At 57.9% G+C, this 25,181-nt stretch overlaps 3 protein-coding genes across 11 annotated transcripts; 1 reads left to right on the forward strand and 2 right to left on the reverse strand.

The window, feature by feature from the left end:
- The first annotated feature begins 381 nt into the window (after positions 1-381).
- LOC135995602 (multidrug and toxin extrusion protein 1-like) lies at positions 382-8,691 on the forward strand. The gene is made up of 18 exons (XM_065647037.1): positions 382-534; positions 791-961; positions 1,278-1,379; positions 1,562-1,630; positions 1,873-2,021; positions 2,125-2,167; positions 2,511-2,555; positions 2,927-3,024; positions 3,204-3,301; positions 3,826-3,939; positions 4,072-4,139; positions 4,653-4,761; positions 4,929-5,004; positions 5,081-5,150; positions 5,440-5,572; positions 6,202-6,296; positions 6,770-6,914; positions 8,153-8,691. The coding sequence occupies exons 1-18, from the start codon at positions 382-384 to the stop codon at positions 8,371-8,373; spliced, it is 1,959 nt and encodes a 652-aa protein (XP_065503109.1). The 3' UTR covers positions 8,374-8,691.
- A 124-nt stretch (positions 8,692-8,815) lies between these two features.
- On the reverse strand, positions 8,816-13,729 carry LOC135995565 (aldehyde dehydrogenase family 3 member A2-like). Of its 3 annotated transcripts, none has more exons than XM_065646975.1 (11): positions 13,697-13,729; positions 12,920-13,092; positions 12,500-12,731; positions 12,314-12,399; positions 12,018-12,226; positions 11,773-11,890; positions 11,497-11,638; positions 11,163-11,329; positions 10,447-10,546; positions 9,825-10,060; positions 8,816-9,585 (listed from the first exon to the last, which is right to left on the reverse strand). In XM_065646975.1, exons 2-11 carry the CDS (start codon positions 13,079-13,081, stop codon positions 9,574-9,576), a joined length of 1,464 nt encoding a protein of 487 aa, XP_065503047.1. In that variant the 5' UTR covers positions 13,082-13,092; positions 13,697-13,729; the 3' UTR covers positions 8,816-9,573. The 3 variants fall into 3 exon arrangements, with proteins under 3 accessions (XP_065503047.1, XP_065503046.1, XP_065503048.1); XM_065646974.1 differs by having other exon boundaries at positions 8,816-9,711; XM_065646976.1 differs by lacking the exons at positions 8,816-9,585; positions 10,447-10,546 and having other exon boundaries at positions 9,897-10,060.
- A 573-nt stretch (positions 13,730-14,302) lies between these two features.
- On the reverse strand, positions 14,303-22,442 carry LOC135995609 (aldehyde dehydrogenase family 3 member A2-like). 7 transcript variants are annotated; one of them, XM_065647047.1, is made up of 12 exons: positions 22,105-22,442; positions 21,057-21,229; positions 20,637-20,868; positions 20,445-20,530; positions 19,376-19,584; positions 19,131-19,248; positions 18,855-18,996; positions 18,521-18,687; positions 17,902-18,001; positions 16,781-17,031; positions 15,986-16,109; positions 14,303-15,698 (listed from the first exon to the last, which is right to left on the reverse strand). In XM_065647047.1, the coding sequence occupies exons 2-11, from the start codon at positions 21,216-21,218 to the stop codon at positions 16,029-16,031; spliced, it is 1,548 nt and encodes a 515-aa protein (XP_065503119.1). In that variant the 5' UTR covers positions 21,219-21,229; positions 22,105-22,442; the 3' UTR covers positions 14,303-15,698; positions 15,986-16,028. The 7 variants fall into 7 exon arrangements, with proteins under 7 accessions (XP_065503119.1, XP_065503120.1, XP_065503121.1 ...); XM_065647048.1 differs by lacking the exon at positions 22,105-22,442 and adding an exon at positions 21,651-21,692; XM_065647049.1 differs by lacking the exon at positions 22,105-22,442 and adding an exon at positions 21,397-21,640.
- Positions 22,443-25,181: the final 2,739 nt, after the last annotated feature.

Here is a 25,181-nt window from a genome sequence, read left to right on the forward strand (position 1 = left end):
CCACAGCCCTCCTGGCACACGGCGTTGGTTGCCTGTGGGCTGGGAATGAGAAGATGTGACACAAATGAGCTTGAACCAGCTGTCAACCGCCATCTCCGCAGCCTCTGCCCAGATGTGGGGAGGATGTGGCAGACTCAGAGTCTCACTAGTTTTGGGATGGGAGCTCCCCTTGCTCTGCCCCATGGGCTACCCCATCCCACTGCAGACCACCTTCTGCTCTGCAGGAGAGGGTCTCACTGTGGCAGCTCCTTTCCACCTCCCTGCCCTGTGGTGAGACGAGGCACACCACTATATTTGTCCTGGCCAAGCGGTGCCGGTGAAACCCGACGCTGTGCGAGGCCGACAACTGGAGCCGCTTGTCTTGGCCACCTCCGTGTTGGGATGAGAGGGGCTGGGACAGGCAGCAGCCCCGTCACTGCCGGCAGCAGCTCACGGGACACCGCACACGGACCCATGAACCCTCCGTCGCTGCTGGAAGAGGAGGATGACCCTCCAGCCCCCCGGCTGGTGGAGCCACAGCAAAGCAGGAGAGAGGTATGAGGGCTGGCGGGGGCGATTTGGGAAGGCTCAATGCCTTGCATTGCACGTCCCGGCTCCTCCACGGTGCACAGACCCTCATTAACCTGACACGACCCGCTGCTGGTGCTTCCCATCCCCGCCGCGGCAGCGAGGAGCGGGCGGTCAGCTCGTCCAGCCCTGGCTGAAGTTCACCCCACCATGGTTACACATTGCTCGCCCTGGGGGGTTTAACCCAGCGCGGAGGAAGAGGGTTGTGTCACTCCCCTGGCAGAGCGGCGGCATGAAGCAGGCGAGTGTTCCCGAGGAGAAGGGCTTCGGCACGGAGATGGCCACCGGCCAGCAGGAGCTCACAGCCGGGAAGAAACGCCGCTGGCTGCAGCGCCTGGTCCCAGACAACTTCTGGGAGGAGGCAAAGAAGCTGCTGGTGCTCGCGGGGCCGCTGGTAAGGAGCCCGGGAGGATGGCGTGTTGGGGGGGCTGTGGCTGCAACCCGACGGCACAGGGACCCTGGGGAGTGGGTTTTTCAGACAGCGCAGCCCAACACCTCCTGGAAGAGACAGAGTGCTGCTAAACACCGGGCAAGAGGCTCGAGACCCCAGATCAGCTTCACCTGATGTGCTGGGGGGACCGGGGAGCTTGGCTGGTTACATGCACTCAGCTGCAGGCGCATGGCTGCCTTCCCGTCCCGCTCTCTGTCCCAAAGGTCCCCCAGCACAGCCTACTCTGCTCACCTCCGTCTCTCCTCTTCCCCGCACTTAGATCCTGATCCAGCTGCTGATCTTCCTGATACACCTCATCAGCTCCGTATTCTGTGGCCACCTGGGCAAGGTCGAGCTGGCGTCCGTCACGCTGGCCATCGCTGTAAGCATTCCCGGCACCAGCTCCCATCCGCTGACACTGGGACGGGATACGGGAACGGAGGCAGACAAGGACAGAGATTTCAGGCTCCCATTTTTCCTTTTAGCCCCTCTCCCTACCTAAAAGTTTTAAATGCTCACGTTTGCTCTTTTTTTGTTGTTTTTTTTTTAAACTCCTGTTTCCAGGTTATAAACGTCACTGCCATCTCTGTAGGTTACGGTTTGTCTTCAGCATGTGACACCTTGATATCACAGGTGGGTAAGAGATGCTGGCACTTGTCCTGCAGACACGGGGTTTTCCAGCGTCAGCTGATGCTGCCCAGGCACTGCACAGAGCCCTCGCTGCACCCATGAACAGGGAAAACTCGTCCCCAGGCAGCAATCCCAGAACAGGGAGCTCCATATCCCCTTGAAATATAATACCAAATCCTTCCCGGGCAGTCCCCAGGGTGGTCAGGGCTGCTCCGTGCAGGGCTCACCCCCCTCTCACCTCACAGACCTACGGCAGCAAGAACCTGCTGCGCGTGGGGGTGATCCTGCAGCGTGCCATCCTCATCCTCCTGCTCTGCTGCTTCCCCTGCTGCGCCATCCTCATCAACATTGAGCAGCTCCTGCTCCTCGTCCGCCAGGACCCCGAGGTCTCCAGGTCGGGTGGTCCCGTGGCCCAGACACCACCGCATCGTCCCTCCCCGCACAGCGGGGCTGGGGGGACGGTGGCTCCTCGCTGACTGCACCGCTTGTGTCCCCAGGTTGACCCAGCGCTATGTGATGGCGTTTGTCCCTGCTCTGCCGGTGAGTCCCTGCGGGCACCCTGGATGCTGCCCGTGCGTGGGGACCAGTCACCCTGCTCCCAGACAAGAGAAAGAAAGTTTTTACAATTAAAATGGTGAAACACCAGCCCAGGTTGCCCAGAGAGGTGGTGGATGCCCCATTCCTGGAGACATCCCAGGCCAGGCTGGACAGGGCTCTGAGCAACCTGAGCTGTGTGAAGATGTCCCTGCTCATGGCAAGGGACGAGCTTGGAAGCTCCCTTCCAACCAAAACTATTCTGTGATTCTATGATTCTATTCTCCACTGCAGCAGCACAGCCCCTGCTCGGCGCTGGCCTCACCACACCCACCAATTTCCTTTTCAGGCGGTTTTTCTGTATAACCTGGAGGCACGATACCTGCAGAATCAGGTGGGTCCTGCAGCCCTCGCACCCACGGAGGGGCAGCCCCGGTTTCGGGCTCCCCTCGACCACGCACCTGGGGTTTTTGTGGTGTTCCTCGTGGAGAGGCAGCGTTAATCCCCACTGCTGCCCGGGTGCCCCAGAGCAGCTCTGACCCTGGAGGACAACCCAGCCCACAGCCAGCTGTATCCATCTGCCTGATGGTCCTCACTTCCCAACGTCAGGGATTTACCTCCAATACACTCATTTTCCAAGCAGGAAACATCACTGTAAGATGACTTTTAGGCTGGGAAAGCTGCTGAGCACAGGTCTGATGGGGACCTTTGCACATCCTGAAGCTTTTGTGGAGCCACCACAGCCCCATCTCCTCCTCTTTGCAGATGATCATGTGGCCGGTGGTGCTGAGCGGGATCGTTGGCAACATCATCAACGTGATCGCAAACTGCATTTTCCTCTACGTGCTCCACTTGGGCATCACGTGAGTAGCACCTGCATCCCGTGGAGGGGACAAATGTGACACTTGGCACCGGGAAGGACTTCTCAGGGATGTTGGCACCACCTGCACTCGCGGGGACACGGTGGGACGTTATGCTCCGGTTCCGCGAGGCCGGGGAGGTGTGAGCAGGGTGCTGACCACCTTTCTCGTTCCCTTTGCAGGGGCTCTGCCTGGGCCAACACCGTTGCTCAATATTCACAAACCATTTTCTTGTTCCTGTACATTATAGGCAAGAAACTCCATGTGAAGACCTGGGGAGGTAAGAGCATCTCCCCAGCTCCCTCCGGTTTCCGCTTTACATGAATGTTCATGAATTTTCCACCAGTTCTATCAAGTGAATTCTATTAGTCCTGGTGGCGAAATATTAACCTCAGCCCAGTCCACCCCGGGAACGTGGTGCTGCTTCGGTGGCAGCACGTCATGCGCGAGGCGCTGGCAGAGCATCCTGCCGGGCAGTAAACATTAACTCTGGAGAAATGAAACTTTCTGCTGAGGCTCTGTAGGGTTCAGCCCCAAAGCCGGATGAGCACAAACATAAGCACGAGGTTCTGCTTAGATGCTCCGCTCCGGGAGGGATGGGCTGAGGGTTGCAGTGCTCTGTGGCCCACAGGATGGCATCAGCAGAGCTCATAAGTTCTGCTGCTCAGGCCATATGGAGCTGAGGAGCATTGCCCTGGTGGCTCTGCAAACAGGAACGACACCTCCAGCTGCCGCGGGGGCTCTCAAGGAGGTAACACGTGGCCAGTCTGGTCATCCTTCAGGTGACATTCCTCCTCTCTGCAGGCTGGTCCAGCGAGTGCCTGCTGGACTGGGACAGCTTCACCTCCCTGGCTGTCCCCAGCATGCTCATGATATGCATCGAGTGGTGGACCTACGAAATCGGGAGCTTCTTGATAGGTCAGTGGAGAGGGGGAACCGCGAGGAGCTGGGTGGGGTGTGACCCAGAGGGGTGTCCACGGCAGTCGTGGGGGCTGAGAGCGGCTCTCGCTGGGCACCCAAACCCAGCGCTGACCCTCTCCATTCCCCTAGGCCTGCTGGGCGTCGTCGAGCTCTCTGCCCAGTCCATCATCTATGAGGTGTCCGTGGTTGCGTTCATGGTAAGGGCCAAGGGTTGTTATTTCAGACCAGACACCCAGCAAAAATCAGCTCCACCAAACTTCAGTATTAATCCTCTGCGCTTAAGCCTCTCCCTGCTCCTGCCGATCCCTCCTGCTGAGGTGCTTTAAATTAGAATCATAAAAACCACTGAATAGTTTTGGTTGGAAGGGAGCTTCCAAGCTCATCCAGTGCCCCCCCTGCCATGAGCAGGGACATCTGCACCAGCTCAGGTTGCTCAGAGCCCCGTCCAGCCTGGCCTGGGATGTCTCCAGGGATGGTTCATCCACCACCTCTCTGGCCAGCCTGGGCCAGGCTCTCACCACCCTCGGGGCCAACAATTTCTTCCTCGTGTCCAGCCTGAATCTCCCTCCTTTAGTTTAAAACCATCACCCCTTGTCCCATCAAATTAAATCCTGAACTCCATCCCCCTCTCTGCCGGGTGGTTATTCCGCTGTCACTGCGATGCCCCCATCACGCGGCCGCACACGCGAGCCCCGGCCCTGTGGTTACAGATCCCGCTGGGGCTGGCCACGGCCGCCAGCGTGCAGGTGGGGAACGCGCTGGGTGCTGGCGACGTCCAGACGGCCAAGAGATCGTCCTCCGTCAGCCTCCTCTGCACAGGTCAGGCCGCTCGTGCAAAGGAGCCTTCCCCAAGGCTCCAGAGCAAGAGCAGGGAGCGTTCGCAATCCCCTGCCTGCGTCTCCTCTCCGTGTCCCCTCTTCTCCCTTCGGCTGCCCCCCAGTTCCACATCACGGCTGGGCTGGGAGCAGCACTTCGCTGTTTTTCAGGGGGGTTTTGTGTAGCCATTGAGGCCATTTTAGCGGCCACGAAGAACGTGCTGGGATACATCTTCACCAGTGACAAGTGAGTGCCCCTGTCCCAGCCTCGGTGCGTGGAGGTCGGTTCCCGAAAGCCATCGTTGTCTTTTCTCTGTCCCCAGGGAGATCGTTGACTTGGTGGCCTGGGTCATGCCGGTCTACATTGTCTTCTACTTTTTTGAAGCCATATGTGTAAGTCCCTGGGCATGCTGCTGTTTTCGGGAGGGGACCTCAGTGCTGAGCGGCAGGTTGGGCAGCTGAGGGTCCCTCAGGCTGTGGGCGAGCACCAGGACCCTGCGGAGCTCCTGGGGTCACCCCTTAGAGAACACCAAATGCATAAAAAGACGAAGACCCACAGGACAGGGCAGGAACACAGAAATAACTGGGCAGAGATGGGGAGCCGGTCCACCTGGCAGAGCCCTGAATTTGGCACAGGCGGGGGTCCCGGCCCTGGCCCCAGCCGCTCTCCCCCTCCCCGCAGTGTGCCTGCAGCGGGGTGCTCCGCGGTGTAGGCAAGCAGAAATTTGGCGCCATCTTCAACGCCGTGAGCTACTACGGCGTGGGCCTGCCCCTGGGAGCCGTGCTGCTCTTCGTGGCCAGGATCAGCGTCATAGGTACCGACCCCCCGGGCTCTGCATCCCCCAAAATCCCCCACGGGTAGATGCGGGTCACCCCCAGTCCCACCGATGGCTTCTCATGACCCTCGCACCTGGGGACTGGGCACACTGGGGTGGACTGGGATGGTCCCTGCAACTACTGAGGGCTTTATTTTTACCGGGAAAAAGCAACCACTGACAGGCAGCCCTGCAGCACACACGCACCGCCGACCCGTCCCCGCCGACCCGTCCCCACGTCCCCGCCGACCCGACCCCACGTCCCCGCCGACCCGTCACCACGTCCCCGCCGACCCGTCACCACGTCCCCGCCGACCTGTCCCCACGTCCCCGCTGACCCGTCCCCACGTCCCCGCCGACCCGTCCCCACGTCCCTGCTGACCCGACCCCACGTCCCCGCCGACCTGTCCCCACGTCCCCGTCGCCCCGTCCCCACGTCCCCGCCTACCCGTCCCCACGTCCCCGTCGCCCTGTCCCCACGTCCCCGCTGACCCGTCCCCACGTCCCCGCCGACCCGTCCCCACTGACCTCGGTGACGTCCCCGTTCTTGGCTCGCCGTCCCGAGATGCCGTCTTGGCTGGGTCTGGTCCAGCCGCGGTGCCCGGCTGACGCCGGCGTGCCCCCGGCAGGCCTGTGGCTCAGCATGCTGGTCTGCGTCTCCATCCTCTGCACCTGCCTCATCGCCTACATCTCCCGCATGGACTGGAGGAAGGCGGCCGAGGAGGTAACACACGCACCCGCGGCATTTCACCCGGCCAGCAGGAAGGTCCTCGGTGATGTGGCTGGGATCACAGCGGGATCAGACAGCACCACGGGCCTGACCCTGCAGGCTGCCCCGGGCCCCCAGCAAAACCCAGTGCTCCCGTGTTTGGGACTGTGGCCATGTCCGTGGATTCAGCTCCTCCCCATACGTGCACTCGACAGCTTCAAAGCGTCCCTGTGCACCTTGTGCCACTCTGGGCTGGGGACACGAAGCTCAAAGCAGACAGGGTGACAGAGGTGTACCTCAACCCTACAGTCCTGAGCATCGCCTTGTGCCCCAGCTCTGGGGTTGCCATCTCTCATCTCAGGCATCTTTCACCTGCCTGTGCCATTTCCAGACAGATGAACCCCACAAGAGGCGACATGCTGGCTTTGCTGGGTGGGGATTTCCTGCACCATGAACTGCCAAATAAACCCACCGTGTTCCCTCCCCAGGCTCAGCGCCGCGCAGGAGTGACCCAACCATCGCTGGAGGAACCAAGCCCGGGCCCCGAACCCTCCTGCAAGGCCCCTCCTGGTGTGGGGCCAGCCCCCCAGCCCCACGCTTACCCCCCTGCCACAGCACTGCGGGGGTGCGTAGGTACGGCCAGGAGCCGGGCACTGCGCGGGGTGGGGGGTTTGCGTCCAGGAGGGTCCCCAAGGATTCACATAAGCCAGGAACAAGCCCGTGAAGTGGGGGTGCAGCGTGACATTGGGGATGCCCTCGGCTATTGGGAAAACAGTGATGACACCAAGCTGGGAGGAGTGGCTGACACGCCAGAGGGCTGTGCTGCCATCCAGCGAGATCTGGACAGGCTAGAGAGTTGGGTGGGGAAAAATTTAATGAAATATAACAAGGGAAAATGTAGAGTCTTGCATCTGGGCAGGAACAACCCCAGGTTCCAGTACAGGTTGGGGAATGACCTATTAGAGAGCAGTGTAGGGGAAAGGGACCTGGGGGTCCTGGGGACAGCAGGATGACCATGAGCCAGCACTGTGCCCTTGTGGCCAAGAAGGCCAATGGCATCCTGGGGTGTATTAGAAGTGGGGTGGTTAGTAGGTCGAGAGAGGTTCTCCTTCCCCTCTACTCTGCCCTGGTGAGACCTCATCTGGAATATTGTGTCCAGTTCTGGGGCCCTCAGTTCAAGAAGGACAGGGAACTGCTGGAGAGAGTCCAGCGCAGGGCCACAAAGATGATTAAGGGAGTGGAGCATCTCCCTTATGAGGAAAGGCTGAGGGAGCTGGGGCTCTTTAGCTTGGAGGAGACTGAGGGGTGACCTCATCAATGTTTATAAATATATAAAGGGTGGGTGTCAGGAGGATGGAGCCAGGCTCTTCTCGGTGACAACCAACAGTAAGACAAGGGGTAATGGCTTCAAGCTGGAACACAAGAGGTTCCACTTAAATTTGAGAAGAAACTTCTTCTCAGTGAGGGTGACGGAACACTGGAACAGGCTGCCCAGGGGGGTTGTGGATTCTCCTTCTCTGGAGACATTCAAAACCCGCCTGGACGCCTTCCTGTGTAACCTCACCTAGGTGTTCCTGCCCTGGCAGGGGAATTGCACTGGATGATCTTTCGAGGTCCCTTCCAATCCCTAACATTCTGTGATTCTGTGATCACAAGGGTGGGCTTGGTGATGGGGGGTGGTGCAGGGACCACCTGGGGCACCTTGGGCAGGTCTCACCTTGTGGACATCAGGTCCCACCGAAGCTCTGCCGAGGGCTGGAGATCTCCATGCTCTGGGCTGCCTGTAAAGTGCTTTCAGACCTCAGACAAAACCCTCCCAAGAAACCCTCAATCCCCAAAAAACCCTTAGCGATGCTGCCCCGTTCTTGCAGCGGGAGTGGACGCGCAGAACGGTGTCGTGCTCGTGGGCATCACCAGGATGGAGGGACTGACGTACCAGCTGGAGCCCCAGGAAGCCACACCGGCCACATCCCCTCCGGCCACCGCCGTGGTCACCAAGGAGCTGCTCGTCCGGCGTGGGCTGGTGGCAGCCGCTGCCATCTCTGTCCTTGCGCTCGGCATCGCCATAAAGCTGACAACCAGCAAACACTGACTCACACCAGGGACTCCGGGGACTTTGCTTTCGGGACAAACCCCCCCCGACAGATGGATGTACAAAGCACAGACCGGCCAGCACATGAACCCAGCACACGCCTGTCCCACGGCAGCCAAAGGGTCAGCACATTCGGCCGCATCTGCTCAGACACGGGAATGGGCTCTGCGGCTGCTCCAGCACCCAAAACGCTGCTCTGGGCACCCCGAGCGCAGGGGTGACCCCATCCAGCCCGCGCTGCCGCTATCACTCCCCGACCGGAGCCGAGCACAGCCCGGCTCACACCGCTGCTCCGTGACAAACGCCAAATAAAGAATAAACCTCCGGGACTGGGGCTGGCTCCTTTGGGAGGGGGCTGAGGGTGGGGCTCGGGTCGGCGCAGGGGAATGTCCGACCTGGGGGCTGCAGCCCCTGTGGGAACCCGTGACACGTGGGTCCGTCACAGTAACACATGGGGTTTATTCAGCAAGGCTCAAGGTCAGCTGTCAGTTGCACGTCTAGAGGTAAAAGCCCACCAGTAAACCAATAAAAAAAAAAAATCAAAATTAAATTACAGATGAGATGGATGGCTGCTCAGCCGCTCTGGCCAAGGACTTCCCAGGCCTGGGACTCTGATCACACCAACGTCCCCGTCGTTGTCCCCAGCAGCCGCAAACACAGTGCACCAGCAGTGCCACGGTCCCCGGTGCTCCTTGAGTCCTTGGGCAGAGCGTGGCCACCGCTCAGAAAACTCTTGTTGTCACCTCAGGGGACCTCTGCACACCTCGGTGGCTGAAGGTGTTTTCCCCTACGACGAGACATCACCCTGTCGCGAGTCCTTTCAAGGCCGGGATGCTGCGGGTTCGCAGAGGCTCCTTCCCTCTCTGCTGGGGACAACCAGACTGGACTGTCCCCACCAGTAAGACCCACACTTTGTTAGGCTTATCGCTGGTGTGAAACAGCTTTCGATGGGAATCATGCGAGACCTTATGTATACAAAAGGCTCAGTAAAAACTGGCTTTGTTTTGATATCCTTGTGACAATCGATTCCCCATTCCCAAGAGCTTTCAGCTAGGCTCCTGTTTGCAGAGTGGCGCAGCCGCCGCCTCCTTCCAGCATGACCAGTTGTACGTCTGCATCAATTCTTGTGTTTCAGCAGCAGCTGGAGCCTCCAGGTCAGAGCTTCTCTGCTTCAGGTGCGTTTTATTTGCTTCTACCTCTTCAGTGCATTGGCTGCCTCGGAAGAAAAGAAATTGCAGAAAAAAACATTCAGCACGAGGATTGCAAGGCGTGAGTGATGGGTTACGGGTCCGGTGTGCTGCTGGGTGCTGGTCACCCCTCTTGTCCGGCGGACACCATCTAGGGAGGCACAGAAACGAGGATGAGTCCCACAGGGAGGGAGCAGAGCCAGAAGGAACAGGGTGATGGAAGCTGAGACCAGGTGGGGCTCAGGGGACAGAGCCAGAGCTCACCTTTGCCACCACCGCTGCCACGATCCCCAGCAGGGCCAAGATCACCAGTCCCACCCGGCCCTTGTTAAACTGCTTCAGGAGGAAGAACTTGGCCCAATCCACCTTCTTCTGGCTGCCGGGTGGGTACCGGAGTTTGTTCGTACTCTCCATCTTCAGGTCCTTGATCAGGCAGGCGCGGCGGTGGGAGAAGGTGTCAAAGCTGTGCTTGCCGTGGTAGGCGCCCATCCCGCTGTTCCCTGAGGAACACAACCCAGGTGGGTCACACCGTGCACGGTGACAGCTGCATTTCTTAAATTCTGTGTAGCAGCCCCCAGGACACACGTAAAGCTTGGGCGTGGTGCTTCTCATGCCTAGAGCAGCTGCTCTACAGTGACTGTGGAAACTCAACCAGCCACTCGGCTGTGGGCAACTTCATCCCACAGGAGAACCACAGCTGCGGACAGATGTGCCACCACACTTCTTCCATGACTAATGAGCCTTTTTGCAAAGGAACTCACCAGTGCAAACAGTATTAATGGGAAAACGCAGCTGAAATTTCCTGAACTTCCAAATGGAGGAGACCTGGGCCAGAGGCTGCTGCGGGAAGGCTGAGGCCAAGCGCAGGGGACGGGCAGGGACTCACCCACGCCGCCGAAGGGCATGTGCGGAACGAAGGAGTGCATGAGGACGTCGTTGGCCGTCATGCCGCCGCTGGAGGTCTCTGATATCACCCGTCTGATCAGCTGCCCAGGGTGAGAGACGGCACAGAACAGCAGGAGGTCAAGACAGGCCACGGACACCACAATGTTGACCAGAGATGGGGGTGTCAGGGTGAGGCCCGTGTGCCCCTTTCTGGGAGCGGGCTGTGCCTTGTTCCCTGAGATAGGGCAGGTTTATATCACTTACGGACAAGATCTGTCCAGCTACAACAGTCATGAAATGAAAAGGCTCCATCTCAGCAGGATGGGCTGGAGGTGGTGGCGCATCGGCCAGAGCCAGGGCACTCCTCAGCTCTCCCACCCGCACTGCGGGGCGGTTGTGTGAGGGTAAAGCCCTGACCTAAATCCCTGAGCTGGCACAAGAGAGCCTGGAGCAGGGGCAGGAGATGTGCGAGGAACCAGCAATCACCAGTGTGGGTGGAGGCACACGGGGAGCGCTGCAAACCCAGGGGCCTTCAGCAGGAGCTGGGGAGCCTCCAGCAGCGCTGGAGGCACTTGGCATCCCCGTGAACCGAATGCCGTGATTTAGAAGCAAAAATGGGCCAACACGGGCCCTGCAGGGAGCTGTGACCGGGACCGGCCACGTTCAGGATGGAACAGCACAGAGACACCTCTGCAGGGGAGCACAGGCCAGACCCACCTTCTTGTTGTTGGAGAAGACGTACAGGGCAAGGGGCTTCTCCCGACAGTTGATGAACTCAATGGCTTCGTCCACGCTCTTCACGGTCAGAATGGGAAGGACCGGGCCAAAGATTTCCTCTTCCATCACCTTCGACTCTGGAGAAACGTCGGTGAGGATGGTCGGTGCTGAGGCAAACAAGGGCAAGAGATGGTGTGAGCAGGACAGAAGAACGTGGCCCATTGCAGAACTTTGTCCTGGGCAATGCCTGAGTGCAACACCCTCCAGGTCACAGACACACGCTGCCCCCAAAGGCACCCGCTGCCACCTGCCCCCCAACAGCTGCCAGAAGCACCTATGAAGCAGGAGGCCTCATCAGCCTCTCCCCCGTGAGCGATCTTCTGCCCCTTCAGCAGGCCCACGATCCTCTGGAAGTGACGCTTGTTGATGATCCTTTCGTAATCTGGAGACGACTTCACGTCTTCCCCGTAGAATTCCTGCCATAGGGCACAACAGAACCAAACCCCTCAACGCGCTTCCCCGCAGCCACAGCTCCAGGGCTGCAGCCACTGAACGCAGACCTGGGCTGCAACGGGGACAACTCCCGCAGCACGAGGGGCTCCACGCTCACCTGCAGAGTCGCCTTGATGTTCTCCACCACCTTGCTCTGGATGGACGGGTCGCAGAGGATGTAGTCCGGGGCGATGCAGGTTTGCCCACAGTTCATGTATTTCCCCCACGTTATCCGCCTGCGGGACAAAGGGAGATGGTTTCTCTACAATCAGCCCCTTCCAGCCCCCACAGCCCAGCTGATCATCCCTGAGCAACACCCCCAGTCTGGGGACAAGAGCCCACTGTGGGCTTCACCAGCCTGACCTGCAGGCGACGGCCAGGTCACAGTCCTTGTCGATGTAGCAGGGGCTCTTCCCCCCCAGCTCCAGGGTGACGGGCGTCAGGTGCTTGGCGGCCGCTGCCATCACGATTTTGCCCACGGCGGAGTTGCCGGTGTAGAGGATGTGATCGAACCGCTCCTTCAGCAGCTCTGTGGTCTCGGGTACTCCTCCAGTGACCACGGGGTACAGCTCCTGTGGGACCGAGGCGCCAGGGTCACCCCGACCCAGCGCATCACTGCGGCACAGAGAGACCTGGGACTGACATGGGGCCGCACTCACCGGGTCAAGGTACTGGGGGAGGAGATCGGCCACCAGCCGAGCCATGTTCTCGCTGACCTCCGACGGCTTCACCACCGCGGCGTTGCCTGAAAGACAATCCCAACGAAGTCCCTGAAGCCCCTCACATCTGCTCCCGCAGCTCCTGCCCATGGCCCCACGAAGGACGGGGCTGCCGCAGGTCCCCACCTGCTGCGATGGCCCCCACCAGAGGCTGCATGACCAGGACGAAAGGGTAGTTCCAGGCGCCGATGATCAGCACCACCCCCAGCGGCTCGGGACAGATGTACGCCTCGTCCCGCAGCGTCAGCAGGTTCTTCTTCACGGGCTGGGGGGCTGCCCAGGACTTCAGCTTGTCCATGGCCAGGGCCAGCTCCCCCAGCAAGCCCAGGATCTCATGGCTGAACGCGTTGGGCCCGCTCTGCAACGACAGGGAGCTTGGGGAGGGGACAGCAAAACACCCACCGCGGCAGGGTGAAGTCACCCAGGACCGTGGGGAACATCACCAAAGCCACCTGGCACCGCCAAGGCAGCCCTTGTGGTTTCCACGTTCCTCAGGGCTGACCGTGGTCCACGCACAGAAGGGAGAAACCTCCCGCCGCCCCTGACCTTGTGCAGATCCGCCCGGAGGGCCGCCAGGATCTCCTGCTCCCTCTCCCGCACCATCCGCTCCAGGGCCTTCAGCTGCTGCAACCTGAACTCCAGCGAGCGGCACCGGCCAGACCTGAAGGCGGCTCTCGCCCGCCCGACGACCCGCTGCATCGTGTCCATGGCCGCTCACGCTGCGGGGACAGACACAGGCCCAGCTCACTAGGGGGCCATCAAGGGCTGCTCAGGCCTGGGAACACTCAACATGGGGCCACCACTAAGAAATGTCGCACCCAGAGCAAGGCTGGGAGATGTTCTCCTCCTTCAGTGGTTGCCTGCTTGGGGATCACCCCCTCCCATGCCCCAGCAGCGGGCACCTCCCATGGCAACCAGATGGTTTGTAGATTTTCTCCTAGCTCAGTGATACCCTTAAACCCAGGAGCCACCCCACCCTCTGCTCTCAAGGTGCCAAAACACAGAGATAACCGTGGACTTGGCTAGAAGCAGCGCTGTGTGCCCACATCCAGCCTGCACCCGTCTTTCCTGTAACCGCAAGATCCTCGTGTGGCTTCGCAGAAACGCAACAAAACATCGCAGAGGTTTCATTTTGCTTCCAGGGAGCAGCCTCTCGCTTTCGGTCAGGACAAGAGACCTGCCCGACCAAAGGAGACACCAAGGTCCCCTCGCGGCCATTAAGCTCTGCCCTTCCCTGCCCACTGACACAGCTGCACGACTGCCCTGATCCTGACCAAGAAAGCAGATGACTCATTAAAAAACGAAGGAAATAAAGCAAGTTACCTTCAGAGAAGCCTCTCTCTCCGCCGTTCTCCTGCAGCGAGCGCGAGCAGGCGCAAGCCCTTCCCCTGACGCGGCTCGGAGCGATCTCTCCTCCCACGAGCGCAGAGCTGGCCCGGGCCCAGGGCTCTCGCCAAATACAAACCGCCCTTCACCCAGAGACATCCAGATGTATCCACCAGCCCTGGATCCCGTGTTCAGCCGGGGCAGGGACTCAGCCGCCCGCACGGGATTGCGAGAGGCCGCGTGGCTTCGCCCAGGTTGGGCGCACGAGGCCAGGGCAGCACGTCCAACACGCGGCAGCAGCCGCCGGGAGCAGAACACAGCCCCCGTTGTCATCCAGATCCGAACAAAGCCCAGGCTGGTGGTGCCAGCAGGTGAGAGGCAATCGGGGGGGGGATTTGCAGAGGTGAAGCAGCCCCAGCCTTGCCTGGCTCTGGGGGATCCCGCCCCACGAGCAGGGGGTCACCGCGCTGGGGACACGCAGCCCCGCGTGGGGCAGAGGCACCTCGCGACGTGTGTGACGTTCAGCCGAGCTGTGGCCAGAGCCGGGAGAGGCAAAGGATGGGCAGGATTCCCCAGGAGACTGCAGGGACTTACCACGCTCTGTTATTTAAATTCTGTTTATTTAGTACTTGCAAAATGCATCATTATTAAAAAGGCTTAGCGCATGGATTTTCAGCAGGCATGATGAAATCCCACCTATTGCATGGCAAATATAATCTTCTACTCTATAGTGAGTAATTGCATTTAATAACTTTTAATTTTGTCTTATTTAAACATTAATACTTCTAAGTTCCTCTCCCCTTAAATTTCTCCAGCATTCTCTCCCCAAGCCCCATATTATCTCCCAGTGCAAGATTACAGCAGACCCAGCAGCTCAGACACACAGGAGTACACACTCTTTCACCAATTGTTTTCCCTTAGAGGACCATAACAGGTTTGTACTGGTTTTGGCTGAGATGGAGTTAATTTTCTTCATAGTCGCTAAGCTTCTTCATAGTAGGGTGGTGCTGTCACGTGTGATGGAGCCTGGCATTCCCGGGGACGGCTGAACATCTGCCCGCCGAGGGGAAGTACCAAATAAATTCCTTAATTTGCTCTCTCACGCGCCCAAGTTTCACTTTACCTATGAAACTTTATCTCAACCTACAAGTTTTCTCACTTTTACCCTTCTGATTTTCTCCCTCATCCCACTGGGGGAGCGAGCGGGTGGCCGTGCAGGGCTCGGGCGCCCACCTGGGCAAACCCACAACAAGGCACTTTGCAGTTCCTACTCCTCTAAACATGCCTGGAAATTCTTTTGGATGAGCATAAAACACCTTTATCAGCAAAATACAGGCAGTGCAGGTACCATCTTTGTCATTTTCTAACTGCCAAGTAATTGCTACAGGCACATGATGAAACCTAAAAGGGTGTCAGCCGCATCTCCTGACCAGCCACGGATGATCCTGGCTCGTAGGGATCCATGGATGTTTCACCTCAATTAAACAGCAAGTGGAAACCTCGTGAGATTGATTCACAACTAACACAATTGGTAAAAACTAGCATGGTCTGTCTCAGGCTAATCACCGAGAGTGTGGCTGTTCGCAGCACAACCGACCATCCCAAAAACTGCAGGGAAAACACCGTCAGCAGTCATGGCCGAGACTCGAGCTCCTCTTTGTCGGTGCAGGGTGGGGAGCGGTTTGGTGCCAGACAGAGTGTGTGTCCCTGGGAGCCGTGGCACGGGGTGGAGGTAGGGATGCTGTTTCTTGCTCTGCATGCTCCTTTCGAGAGCTGGTGCCCACTAGTCCCTCTGTTTCAGCGCAGCGTTTTAGTAAATGAGTCCGAGTCTTCGCTTGGTTAGTGTCTCTCTCAGGCTACTCCTTGTGCTCAACAGCTCACTGAAATAACCCAGTACAAAAGAAAAAGTGACTTCTCAGCTTAAGGAAACAGACCCAATGCGAGCGCTCAGGGTATGACTTGCACATGGTGCCTTTTCCTCTTTTCAGAAGTAAACCATCTGTGAAAGCAAAACACAATGCCAACGTCCTGTGAAGGATTTGCTGAAAAAAGAAAAACCAGCTCTCTAGAGCAGCCTGAAGCAAAGCCCCTCCACCTAGGGTGACGTCCCCAGGGTCCAGCTCGCCCTTCTCCTGCCCCCTTAGCATGCACTGACTGCTGGTTATTGTGGACAAGGAAAGCATTGTGCTCCGGCTCCAAGGAAAACAAGAACCACGTTCATACTTTAACGAGGCTTTGCCCGATCTCTACTCAGGTCTACACACAGGAGAAGAAAAAGGCTCCTACCTCAGCGTGACAGCCACAGCGGAGCTCTGAAACCTGCTCCTCCTTACCACAGCCTGCGCCCGCCCAGGCTCTGAACTGCCAGCACCAGCAAGAGGGCTTTGCTCTTCAGCACAGACTGGTGGTTCTGAGAAAACCCAAAGGATTTCGCAATGCCGTGAGTTTCCCTGCTTTGCTGAGAAGGCGTTCAGCTACACAGGGCCTGGCTCCCTCCCTGGCTGGGGCTTCAAGGCCTGAGCCAGTTGTTGGCTCTTACACCCTCTCCTGGGCTCAGAAACACAGCAGGTTATTTCCCCAGCTTGCGGGGCTCCAGCACGCCTCCTCACAGCACTAATAGCACCGAGCAGATCGAGGGGCAGAGTCCTGATCCACCCTGACACCTCCCTGAAGTCTGGGACACAGCCTCGCAGCACAGACCTGCAGCCAGCTGGGCAAGGCTGTGGAGCAGCGCAGAACGCCGCTGAAGAAAGACCAGAAATCAAGAATCGCTCTCAAGACCTGCCCAAAATGTACCAAGCTCCGCCTCTGGAGGGAGTTCCCCAGTGGTGTCACCCACCAAGGCAGAGCAACAACAGCACAGCAGCCGGGGACACTTCTGTGAGGAGATTTCTCCTCTAGTCAGCACTTTCAAGAGTGAGGAGCAGATCTTGATAATTTCGGGCGGGACAGATATCGTAAGTCTCAAGACAGAAAACAGGCCCGGTTCTAAGAAAGCACTGCAGCTGGCAAGAGGGAACTTGCTGAAGTTCAGAGGAATTGCACACGCACTCATGCAGAGGGCAAAGGGCCAGAGCTCACCTTTGCCACCACCGCTGTCGCAATCCCCAGCAGGACTGAGATGAGCACGGCGAAGATCACCACTCCCACTCGGCTCTTGTTAAACCGCTTCAGGAGGAAGAACTTGGCCCAATCCACCTTCTTCTGGCTGCCGGGTGGGTACCGGAGTTTGTTCGTACTCTCCATCTTCAGGTCCTTGATCAGGCAGGCGCGGCGGTGGGAGAAGGTGTCAAAGCTGTGCTTGCCGTGGTAGGCGCCCATCCCGCTGTTCCCTGAGGGACACAACCCAGGTGGGTCACACCAGGGGCTCGGCCAGTCAAACCTTTGGCCACTGGAGGCCGCCAGCAGGGCAAGAAGCAACACAGGAAAATTACAGTTGCTTGTCAGCAGCCGTGCCTGTTACCTCCCCTGCATCTGCCTCACTGCAGTTTAAAGCACAACTTCTCCTCCATATTCCTTCTGAGAGGACAAATGCTCCTTCCTCTCTGCAGCACTTCTCAGTCTCTAAGATGTCCACCTGTCCTCCATCCTTCTTCCCCATCCCAGTTTCACTCCATACTCTCCAGTACTTTCTTGTGTCCCTTCGCGTGCTGTTCCCTGTGCCCCTGAGCTGTCTTCAGCTCCTCCCTGGATTTAGCTCCCTCTCAAAGCACCACGCCAAGCCTCTGAGATCCCACCAGCACCGTGTGAGAGGCTTTTTTCTGAGGAGCACTATGGTTACAACTTTGTTTAACAATTCCAGGACAGTCTGTGCCACTCATGCTGCTGGTTCAGTCAGCTTGTGAGCACCACAACACCCAAACCCTCTCTGCAAAGCTCCCGCAGGCTGTTCCGTAACCTGTTCCAGTTGTCCCCAATCTACTCTTCCTCCTGCAATTACTGCTGATCAAGTCTCATCGCAGCTGATGAACCTTTCACATCAGTCTGCACTAAACACTTCCGTCTTCCCAAAAACACATCTAAGGGTTTTTCTCTTTTGGCCCCTTTCCTAATGTACCCCCAGCACCTATTATCGAGAGCTGTGAGACAGAGACCCTGCGGCTGTGACAGGCGCAGGGCAACCTGGACACAAACCAGCTGCTGCTGTTCCCTGGTCACATCCTGAATCAAGTGACAACATTTCAGGAGCTGCGGTAACTTACCAACACCACCAAAGGGTAAGGTTGAGAGGAAGAAATGCATGATGACATCGTTGCCAGTAACACCCCCACTGGAGGTTTCCGAGATGACTCTTTTGATTAACTGACAAAAGAAAGAGAAAACCAAACAGAAGACTACAGTTCCCAGAAGAGACCAGAGCAGTAACCGTGCAGGACGGCAAGGGGAGCTGGGAGCCAACAGCCCATTGGGTTCATCTCCTCTGACTGACAACCCAGATGAGCCTTCTCCATGCAACCTCAACCCAAAGACAGTGGGAAAGCTCAGAGGAACAAGGTGAAAGCTGGAAACCTGGGAGTTTGCCTCCCCAGCAATGTATTAAACTGAACTAAACGAATAAAAAAGACTACGAGGCACCAAAGAGGAAATTTAGCCTTTTAGCTTTCTACTTCACAAATAAAGCAAATGCAAAGCACTTTGGCAGGAGCCGGGGAGCCTCCAGCAGTGCTGGAGACACTCGGCATCCCCAAGAGACAAATGCTGTGATTTAGAAGCAAAAAATGGGCCAACATGGGCCCTGCACGGAGCTGTGACCGGGACTGGCCACGTTCAGGATGGAACAGCACAGAGACACCTCTGCAGGGGAGCACAGGCCAGACCCACCTTCTTGTTGTTGGAGAAGACGTACAGGGCAAGGGGCTTCTCCCGACAGTTGATGAACTCAATGGCTTCGTCCACGCTCTTCACGGTCAGAATGGGAAGGACCGGGCCAAAGATTTCCTCTTCCATCACCTTTGACTCTGGAGAAACGTCGGTGAGGATGGTCGGTGCTGAGGCAAACAAGGGCAAGAGATGGTGTGAGCAGGACAGAAGAACGTGGCCCATTGCAGAACTTTGTCCTGGGCAATGCCTGAGTGCAACACCCTCCAGGTCACAGACACACGCTGCCCCCAAAGGCACCCGCTGCCACCTGCCCCCCAACAGCTGCCAGAAGCACCTATGAAGCAGGAGGCCTCATCAGCCTCTCCCCCGTGAGCGATCTTCTGCCCCTTCAGCAGGCCCACGATCCTCTGGAAGTGACGCTTGTTGATGATCCTTTCGTAATCTGGAGACGACTTCACATCTTCCCCGTAGAATTCCTGCCAAAGGGCACAACAGAACCAAACCCCTCAACGCGCTTCCCCGCAGCCACAGCTCCAGGGCTGCAGCCACTGAACGCAGACCTGGGCTGCAACGGGGACAACTCCCGCAGCACAAGGGGCTCCACGCTCACCTGCAGAGTCGCCTTGATGTTCTCCACCACCTTGCTCTGGATGGACGGGTCGCAGAGGATGTAGTCCGGGGCGATGCAGGTTTGCCCACAGTTCATGTATTTCCCCCACGTTATCCGCCTGCGGGACAAAGGGAGATGGTTTCTCTACAATCAGCCCCTTCCAGCCCCCACAGCCCAGCTGATCATCCCTGAGCAACACCCCCAGTCTGGGGACAAGAGCCCACTGTGGGCTTCACCAGCCTGACCTGCAGGCGACGGCCAGGTCACAGTCCTTGTCGATGTAACAGGGGCTCTTCCCCCCCAGCTCCAGGGTGACGGGCGTCAGGTGCTTGGCGGCCGCTGCCATCACGATTTTGCCCACGGCGGAGTTGCCGGTGTAGAGGATGTGATCGAACCGCTCCTTCAGCAGCTCTGTGGTCTCGGGTACTCCTCCAGTGACCACGGGGTACAGCTCCTGCATGGCAAACAAGAGCCTTACAGTTACCTTGATTTAAAGCAAATACATCAAGGGAGCAGCTCTGCATGCGGCACTCTCTTGTGAGCTACATTAGAACCTGGACAAAGGAGAACAGTAACAGAGGGAAGTTCTGCTCCTTCCCCTGAAATGACATTTCACTTGCTATATTGAGCTACATGAACTAAAAGAAATAAAGTTGAGGCCAGGGCTGGAGAGTTTCTCCCACACTTTAAGACCAAGGGCGCATACAACCACTGGGCTCTAACAAAGGCTGCCTCCTTCCTCAGCTCTTGCCCCTCGCTTAGAGAAAGCAATAACTCCCTGGAGGGAACTCCACAGCGGGACTCTGCTGTCAGAGCCACAGCCTCAGCAGCACAGCGTGATGGACATCACAACTGCCAGACAAATTGAGGAGAAACCACCCCTCCCGCTATGACCGTGGTTTGGCAGGACGTGAAAACCCAGGACGCAGCGTCACTGAGCAAACAGCAGCTGGTTCTGAGGAAGGGCCGGGCACAGCTGCATCTGATGCAAATTTGTGCTTACCTAGAGGCAACCCCAGCACAGCATCCAAGAAAGCAATTATTGCAGCAAGATGTACACACACACACCCCCCTCTTTACAGGGTTACGAATGCCAAAAACACTGTCACGTTGCAGCAACGTTACATAAGCACATTAGGTTACACAAACACAGGAAGAATATGTCAACGTGTCTGTACTCTAAGAGTAATTCAATCCCTCCCGTATCTCCTGCTGACGCTCCTTTGGAGAGAGTGGGCAACTAATTTGACTCCAACCTACAGGAGCCCTTTGAAAGCGCAACAGATGCCAAGACAATCACGGGGCTGCACTCACCGGGTCAAGGTACTGGGGGAGGAGATCGGCCACCAGCCGAGCTGTATTCTCGCTGATCTCTGACGGCTTCACCACCACAGCGTTGCCTGAAAGACAATCCCAACGAAGTCCCTGAGCCCTCACACGCCACTCTTGCCTCCTGCAGCACCCACCCATGACCCCATGAAAGATGGGGCTGCCGCAGGTCCCCACCTGCTGCGATGGCCCCCACCAGAGGCTGCATGACCAGGACGAAAGGGTAGTTCCAGGCGCCGATGATCAGCACCACCCCCAGCGGCTCGGGACAGATGTACGCCTCGTCCCGCAGCGTCAGCAGGTTCTTCTTCACGGGCTGGGGGGCTGCCCAGGACTTCAGCTTGTCCATGGCCAGGGCCAGCTCCCCCAGCAAGCCCAGGATCTCATGGCTGAACGCGTTGGGCCCGCTCTGCAACGACAGGGAGCTTGGGGAGGGGACAGCACAACACCCACCGCGGCAGGGTAAAGTCACCCAGGACCGTGGGGAACATCACCAAAGCCACCTGGCACCGCCAAGGCAGCCCTTGTGGTTTCCACGTTCCTCAGGGCTGACCGTGGTCCACGCACAGAAGGGAGAAACCTCCCGCCGCCCCTGACCTTGTGCAGATCCGCCTGGAGGGCCGCCAGGATCTCCTGCTCCCTCTCCCGCACCATCCGCTCCAGGGCCTTCAGCTGCTGCAACCTGAACTCCAGCGAGCGGCACCGGCCAGACCTGAAGGCGGCTCTCGCCCGCCCGACGACCCGCTGCGTCGTGTCCATGGCCGCTCACGCTGCGGGGACAGACACAGGCCCAGAGCCGGCTCAGCCCGGGGTCCCTCCCGCGGGCAGGAGCTGCCACAGCCCCACAGGCCTGGCCGCACTCCCACCCCCACCTGCAGCCCCACCTCCCCAGTACCCGCTATCGTGCCGCCCTAATGTTTCCGAAGCCTTAACTAACTTCCTGCTGTTTCATTTAGAAAAGTTTGAGAAGGAGCAGCACGGGGAGCGAACACCAGCGCCACAGCCGGGCTGCCACACCGGCCGCCTCCCCCCGCGTCCCGGCATCACCCAGCAAGGCCGCGGTGAGCGCGGGGCCCCCGAGGACGGCGCGGCCGGGGAACCCCGGGGACCCTCCAGCGCAAACCGGGCCTCCCAGCCCCCGCTCCCCGGGAAGCGCCCGCGGCCCCTCCGCCCGCCCGCGGCCCCGCTCGCCTCAGCCGCTTCCGCCTTCCGCCCACGTGACGGCGCCCGAGGTGGAATGGGAGAGGCCGCAAGGCCACGCCCCGCCCACACTTCCTCCCCCCCCGACCCCGGGCCGGAGGAAAATGGGAGCGGCCGGGGCTGGGGGGCGCGAATCCGGGTTAACGATCGGCCCCGGTTCTCCGGCCGCGGGTTAGCGATCGGCCCCCGGGGGAGCAGAGCGCGGTACGAGAGCCGAGCGGCCCCGCGGCGGCGGGCGGAAGCGGCTCCGCCGGCGGGCACGGACGGTGCAGCCGTAACGCGCCCCGCGGGGGCAGCGGCTGGAAGGGCCGGAGCAGCTAAAGCTGCGGGCGGGAGCTCGGGGGATCAGGGAGTTTGGGAAGAGCGTAAGTGGAGAGAGGAAAGAAGGAAAGCGCAGAGCGGGGTGAGGAACGTGAGCGCAGGGCCGCGGCTGCACCGCCCGTACCTGCTCCGCACGGCCGGGGTGCTCAGCCCCTGCTCCCGGCGGCTCCGCGGCAGCAGTGCGGGTTGCTCGCAGGGGCTGCCGGTGCCCTGCGCGGGTGGGAACAGCCCCGAGCGGTGCCCAGCAGGTTGTGCAATGCAGGGTAGGGCAGAGAAACGTATTTCCTGAGAATTCGGGGGCGGGCAAAGTCTCCCTCGGGGTTGCTTATCTAAGGAGGGTCATTGACACGGAGCAGCTTCACCCCTCGGTTTTCCCCTGCAGAGCACAAGAACTGGCTGAGCGCAGAGCGTGGTGTCCCCTTCCCCAACCTCCTGCGTGGGGTCGTGGGGAGAGACAAGTCGGTGAAGGAAAACTGGCCAGCGAGTGCTGGAAAGGCAGTTGGTGTTTGGTAGGAGGCAAAAGGGGCAACAGGAATAGCCTGGCCAGGACAGTCAAATTAACCTTGATAAAGCGCTCGCATGGGAAACAAGCCAAAAAAAAAAGCAGGGAAAGGAGCCGAGACAAGGCTGAGCTCGTTCCAGTTAAAAATAGTCCTGCCGCAACTTGTTCTAAGTAACACAAAGGGACTATTTGAAAATTCCTCCCGGGTTGTTATGCACGACCATTTCTGCCACGTTCTTACACAAGCCATCTATTACTAATGCTCCTCAGCCAAAACTACACCCACAAACACCTCTGAAACACGCAGGGCTGGGTGCTCCTGCCCTGAGGATGGGGCTATTGTGGAGCAGATACTCCTCTCCCAAAATTTCATGACGTTTTCTCAGATCAGCATGTCTCTCCAAGGCTGGGGGCTGCCCTTTCACTCAGCAGTCTGCGCCTGAGCTGTGACTACCCTCAAACACAAGGCTTGGCTTCTGTGAAGTCAGTTGAGCTTTGCTTGCAACTCGTGGGCTGTGGCTCGGCCAGCACGTGAACATCTCACAAGCTATTGCACAAATCTCGGCAGTAAACAGCCTGGCAAGAGAATGACAAGAGCAACTGCCAAGGCTGGGCTTGACAGAGCCCTTGCGCTGTGGTGCGTGAAAAGGAGCTGGGTTTGCATTCAAGGAGATGTGGGTAGAAATAGGAACTTTCCTTGCAGGAGCGTTACCTGATGCAAACGTGCTCGCCTTGATCCCGTTAGCATCCTTGCAGGCAGGAGCTCTGTCCAGGCACCACGCTGTCCAAAGGTCTAAGGAAAATCAGATAAGGAATTAATGCTGCTGCAATCAGAGTAAAAGTCCTTGAGCTCAGTGTGCGCCTGGGGAAATGGTGCTGCAGGTCACCCTCTGCAGGAACAGGGAGATGCTCTTTAGCTGTGTGGCCATTCTGCAGAGCACATTCTCACCCTTTAGGCCGAGGGTTTTCACACCAGGGCAGTGACGGTCCGTTCTGGTCCTTGTCAGGGACATCTTTTAGCCAATTATGGACAGGAAACAAGCTGAGGATGTTTTAAACGTCGCAAAATATCAGTTGAGCCTCCCTGGAGTGGCTGGGCCAGACACGTGGATTTCAGGGCAGTGTGGGATCTCGAGTGAGACCGAAGAATCCCCCAGACAGCACCCGGTGAAACGCATGGTCTGCAGCGTGCTCCCCACGCCTTGGAGCTGACAGTATTTTCTATTTTTATTCAGTCACTAAGAAACAATAAGGAAGGGAACTATTTATGGGAAAGTAATTGAACTCCAGAGGAATCGGGAGGTAAGCAGTGCCGGGGGTGCTCTAATCCCCAGGGCTGCACTTAGAGCAGCAAGAGATGTTTTGTGGAGAAGCTGAGCGAGACTCCTCTCTCCCCCCATTCCTCACAGCCCCTTGCTCTCGCTCCCCTCTTTGAGCTCCGTTTTAGCAAAGCAGCGCGGTGAGACGGGCTCCTGCCCCGCACTGAGCTGGGGAGCGTGCCCTGCCCTCCTCCCAAAAGCATCTAGCAGAGCCTGGGGAATGAGGACCTCGGTTTAGAAGATAAGCTGTGCAGTACTTGGTTTCAAGAGTCCACCAAATAACACGGCTAATCAACAAATGCTTTTTAGCTCACACACCACACTCACAGAACTTCAAGTTTTTAGCTAGGCTGACAATCCTCAATTTCTGCTTAAATGTCTACCTAGTCTTGAGTTCCAAGCGTTTTCTAAAAGTCACACAATCCGGCCAGTGGCACATGAAGATGGGCAGATACAGCAGCCCAAACAGCACTCAATCATAAAAGCAGGCACAGAAGATTAACAACACAGAGAGGTTTTTAAGGAACCCACACGAATAAATGCAGCTCAGTTCATTTATGGCATCACTTGTTTTGAAAGCTGCGGCTGATCTCACATTTGCAAGAACAAGATACTGTGTAGTACAGAGCCGTGGTCTGTGGGCTGCATTGTGAAGGGAGCTGGGGCCATGGAAAATGGGAGAGCGACACAAAGAAACAATGGAAATGATTGGCACAAAGACCACAACAAGACTCAACAGCACCGCTGGCATTTCGTTTGCTTTCTGCCAGAGAGGAGGGGGAGCCTGCCACATACAAAAGCCTATTGAAAAGGTGTTTGTCTGAAGAAGCAGTGCCAAGATTTAGTTAGACTGGGCTCCAGCTGACTTAAAGACCTCAAGAGAGGGGTTACAGAGCTAAACTTCACTGATCTGCAGAAAGGAGGAGCTATGATACGTGGGAGCTTACTAAGAAGGCACAGCCAGGGCTGTGGCTCAGGTTGGACAGGAAATTTCAGGATAAAAGATCTGCTTAAAGACTTAAAGGCATCCTGCAAAGTCAAAAAATAGTGGCAGGCAGAGATCAGAGCAGGCAAAAAAAGTCAAAGGATCAAAATTTTTAAAAAAAAAAGCACACAAAAAATAGGAGAGAAAGCAGGAACCAAAAGGAGGTGGGGTCCCAAGCCAGCCCATCCGAATTTCAAAGCCTCCACAAGCTTTGAAAGCAGCAGTCTTCAGTTTTACTTGCTCTAGACAAAACCACAAGTGTCTCTTTTCAGCGCAGCCGGGCTGTGCCCTGCACTGGGTTGTGACACCAGTGGATCACAACAAGTTACAGCAGTAATACCTGACATTGCTGTGTAACGAAGCAGCAAGGACTATGCAGAATGCAGCGAGTGCCA

This window comes from Caloenas nicobarica, chromosome 17, assembly GCF_036013445.1.
Source record: "Caloenas nicobarica isolate bCalNic1 chromosome 17, bCalNic1.hap1, whole genome shotgun sequence".
Classification (NCBI taxonomy): Eukaryota; Metazoa; Chordata; class Aves; order Columbiformes; family Columbidae; genus Caloenas; species Caloenas nicobarica.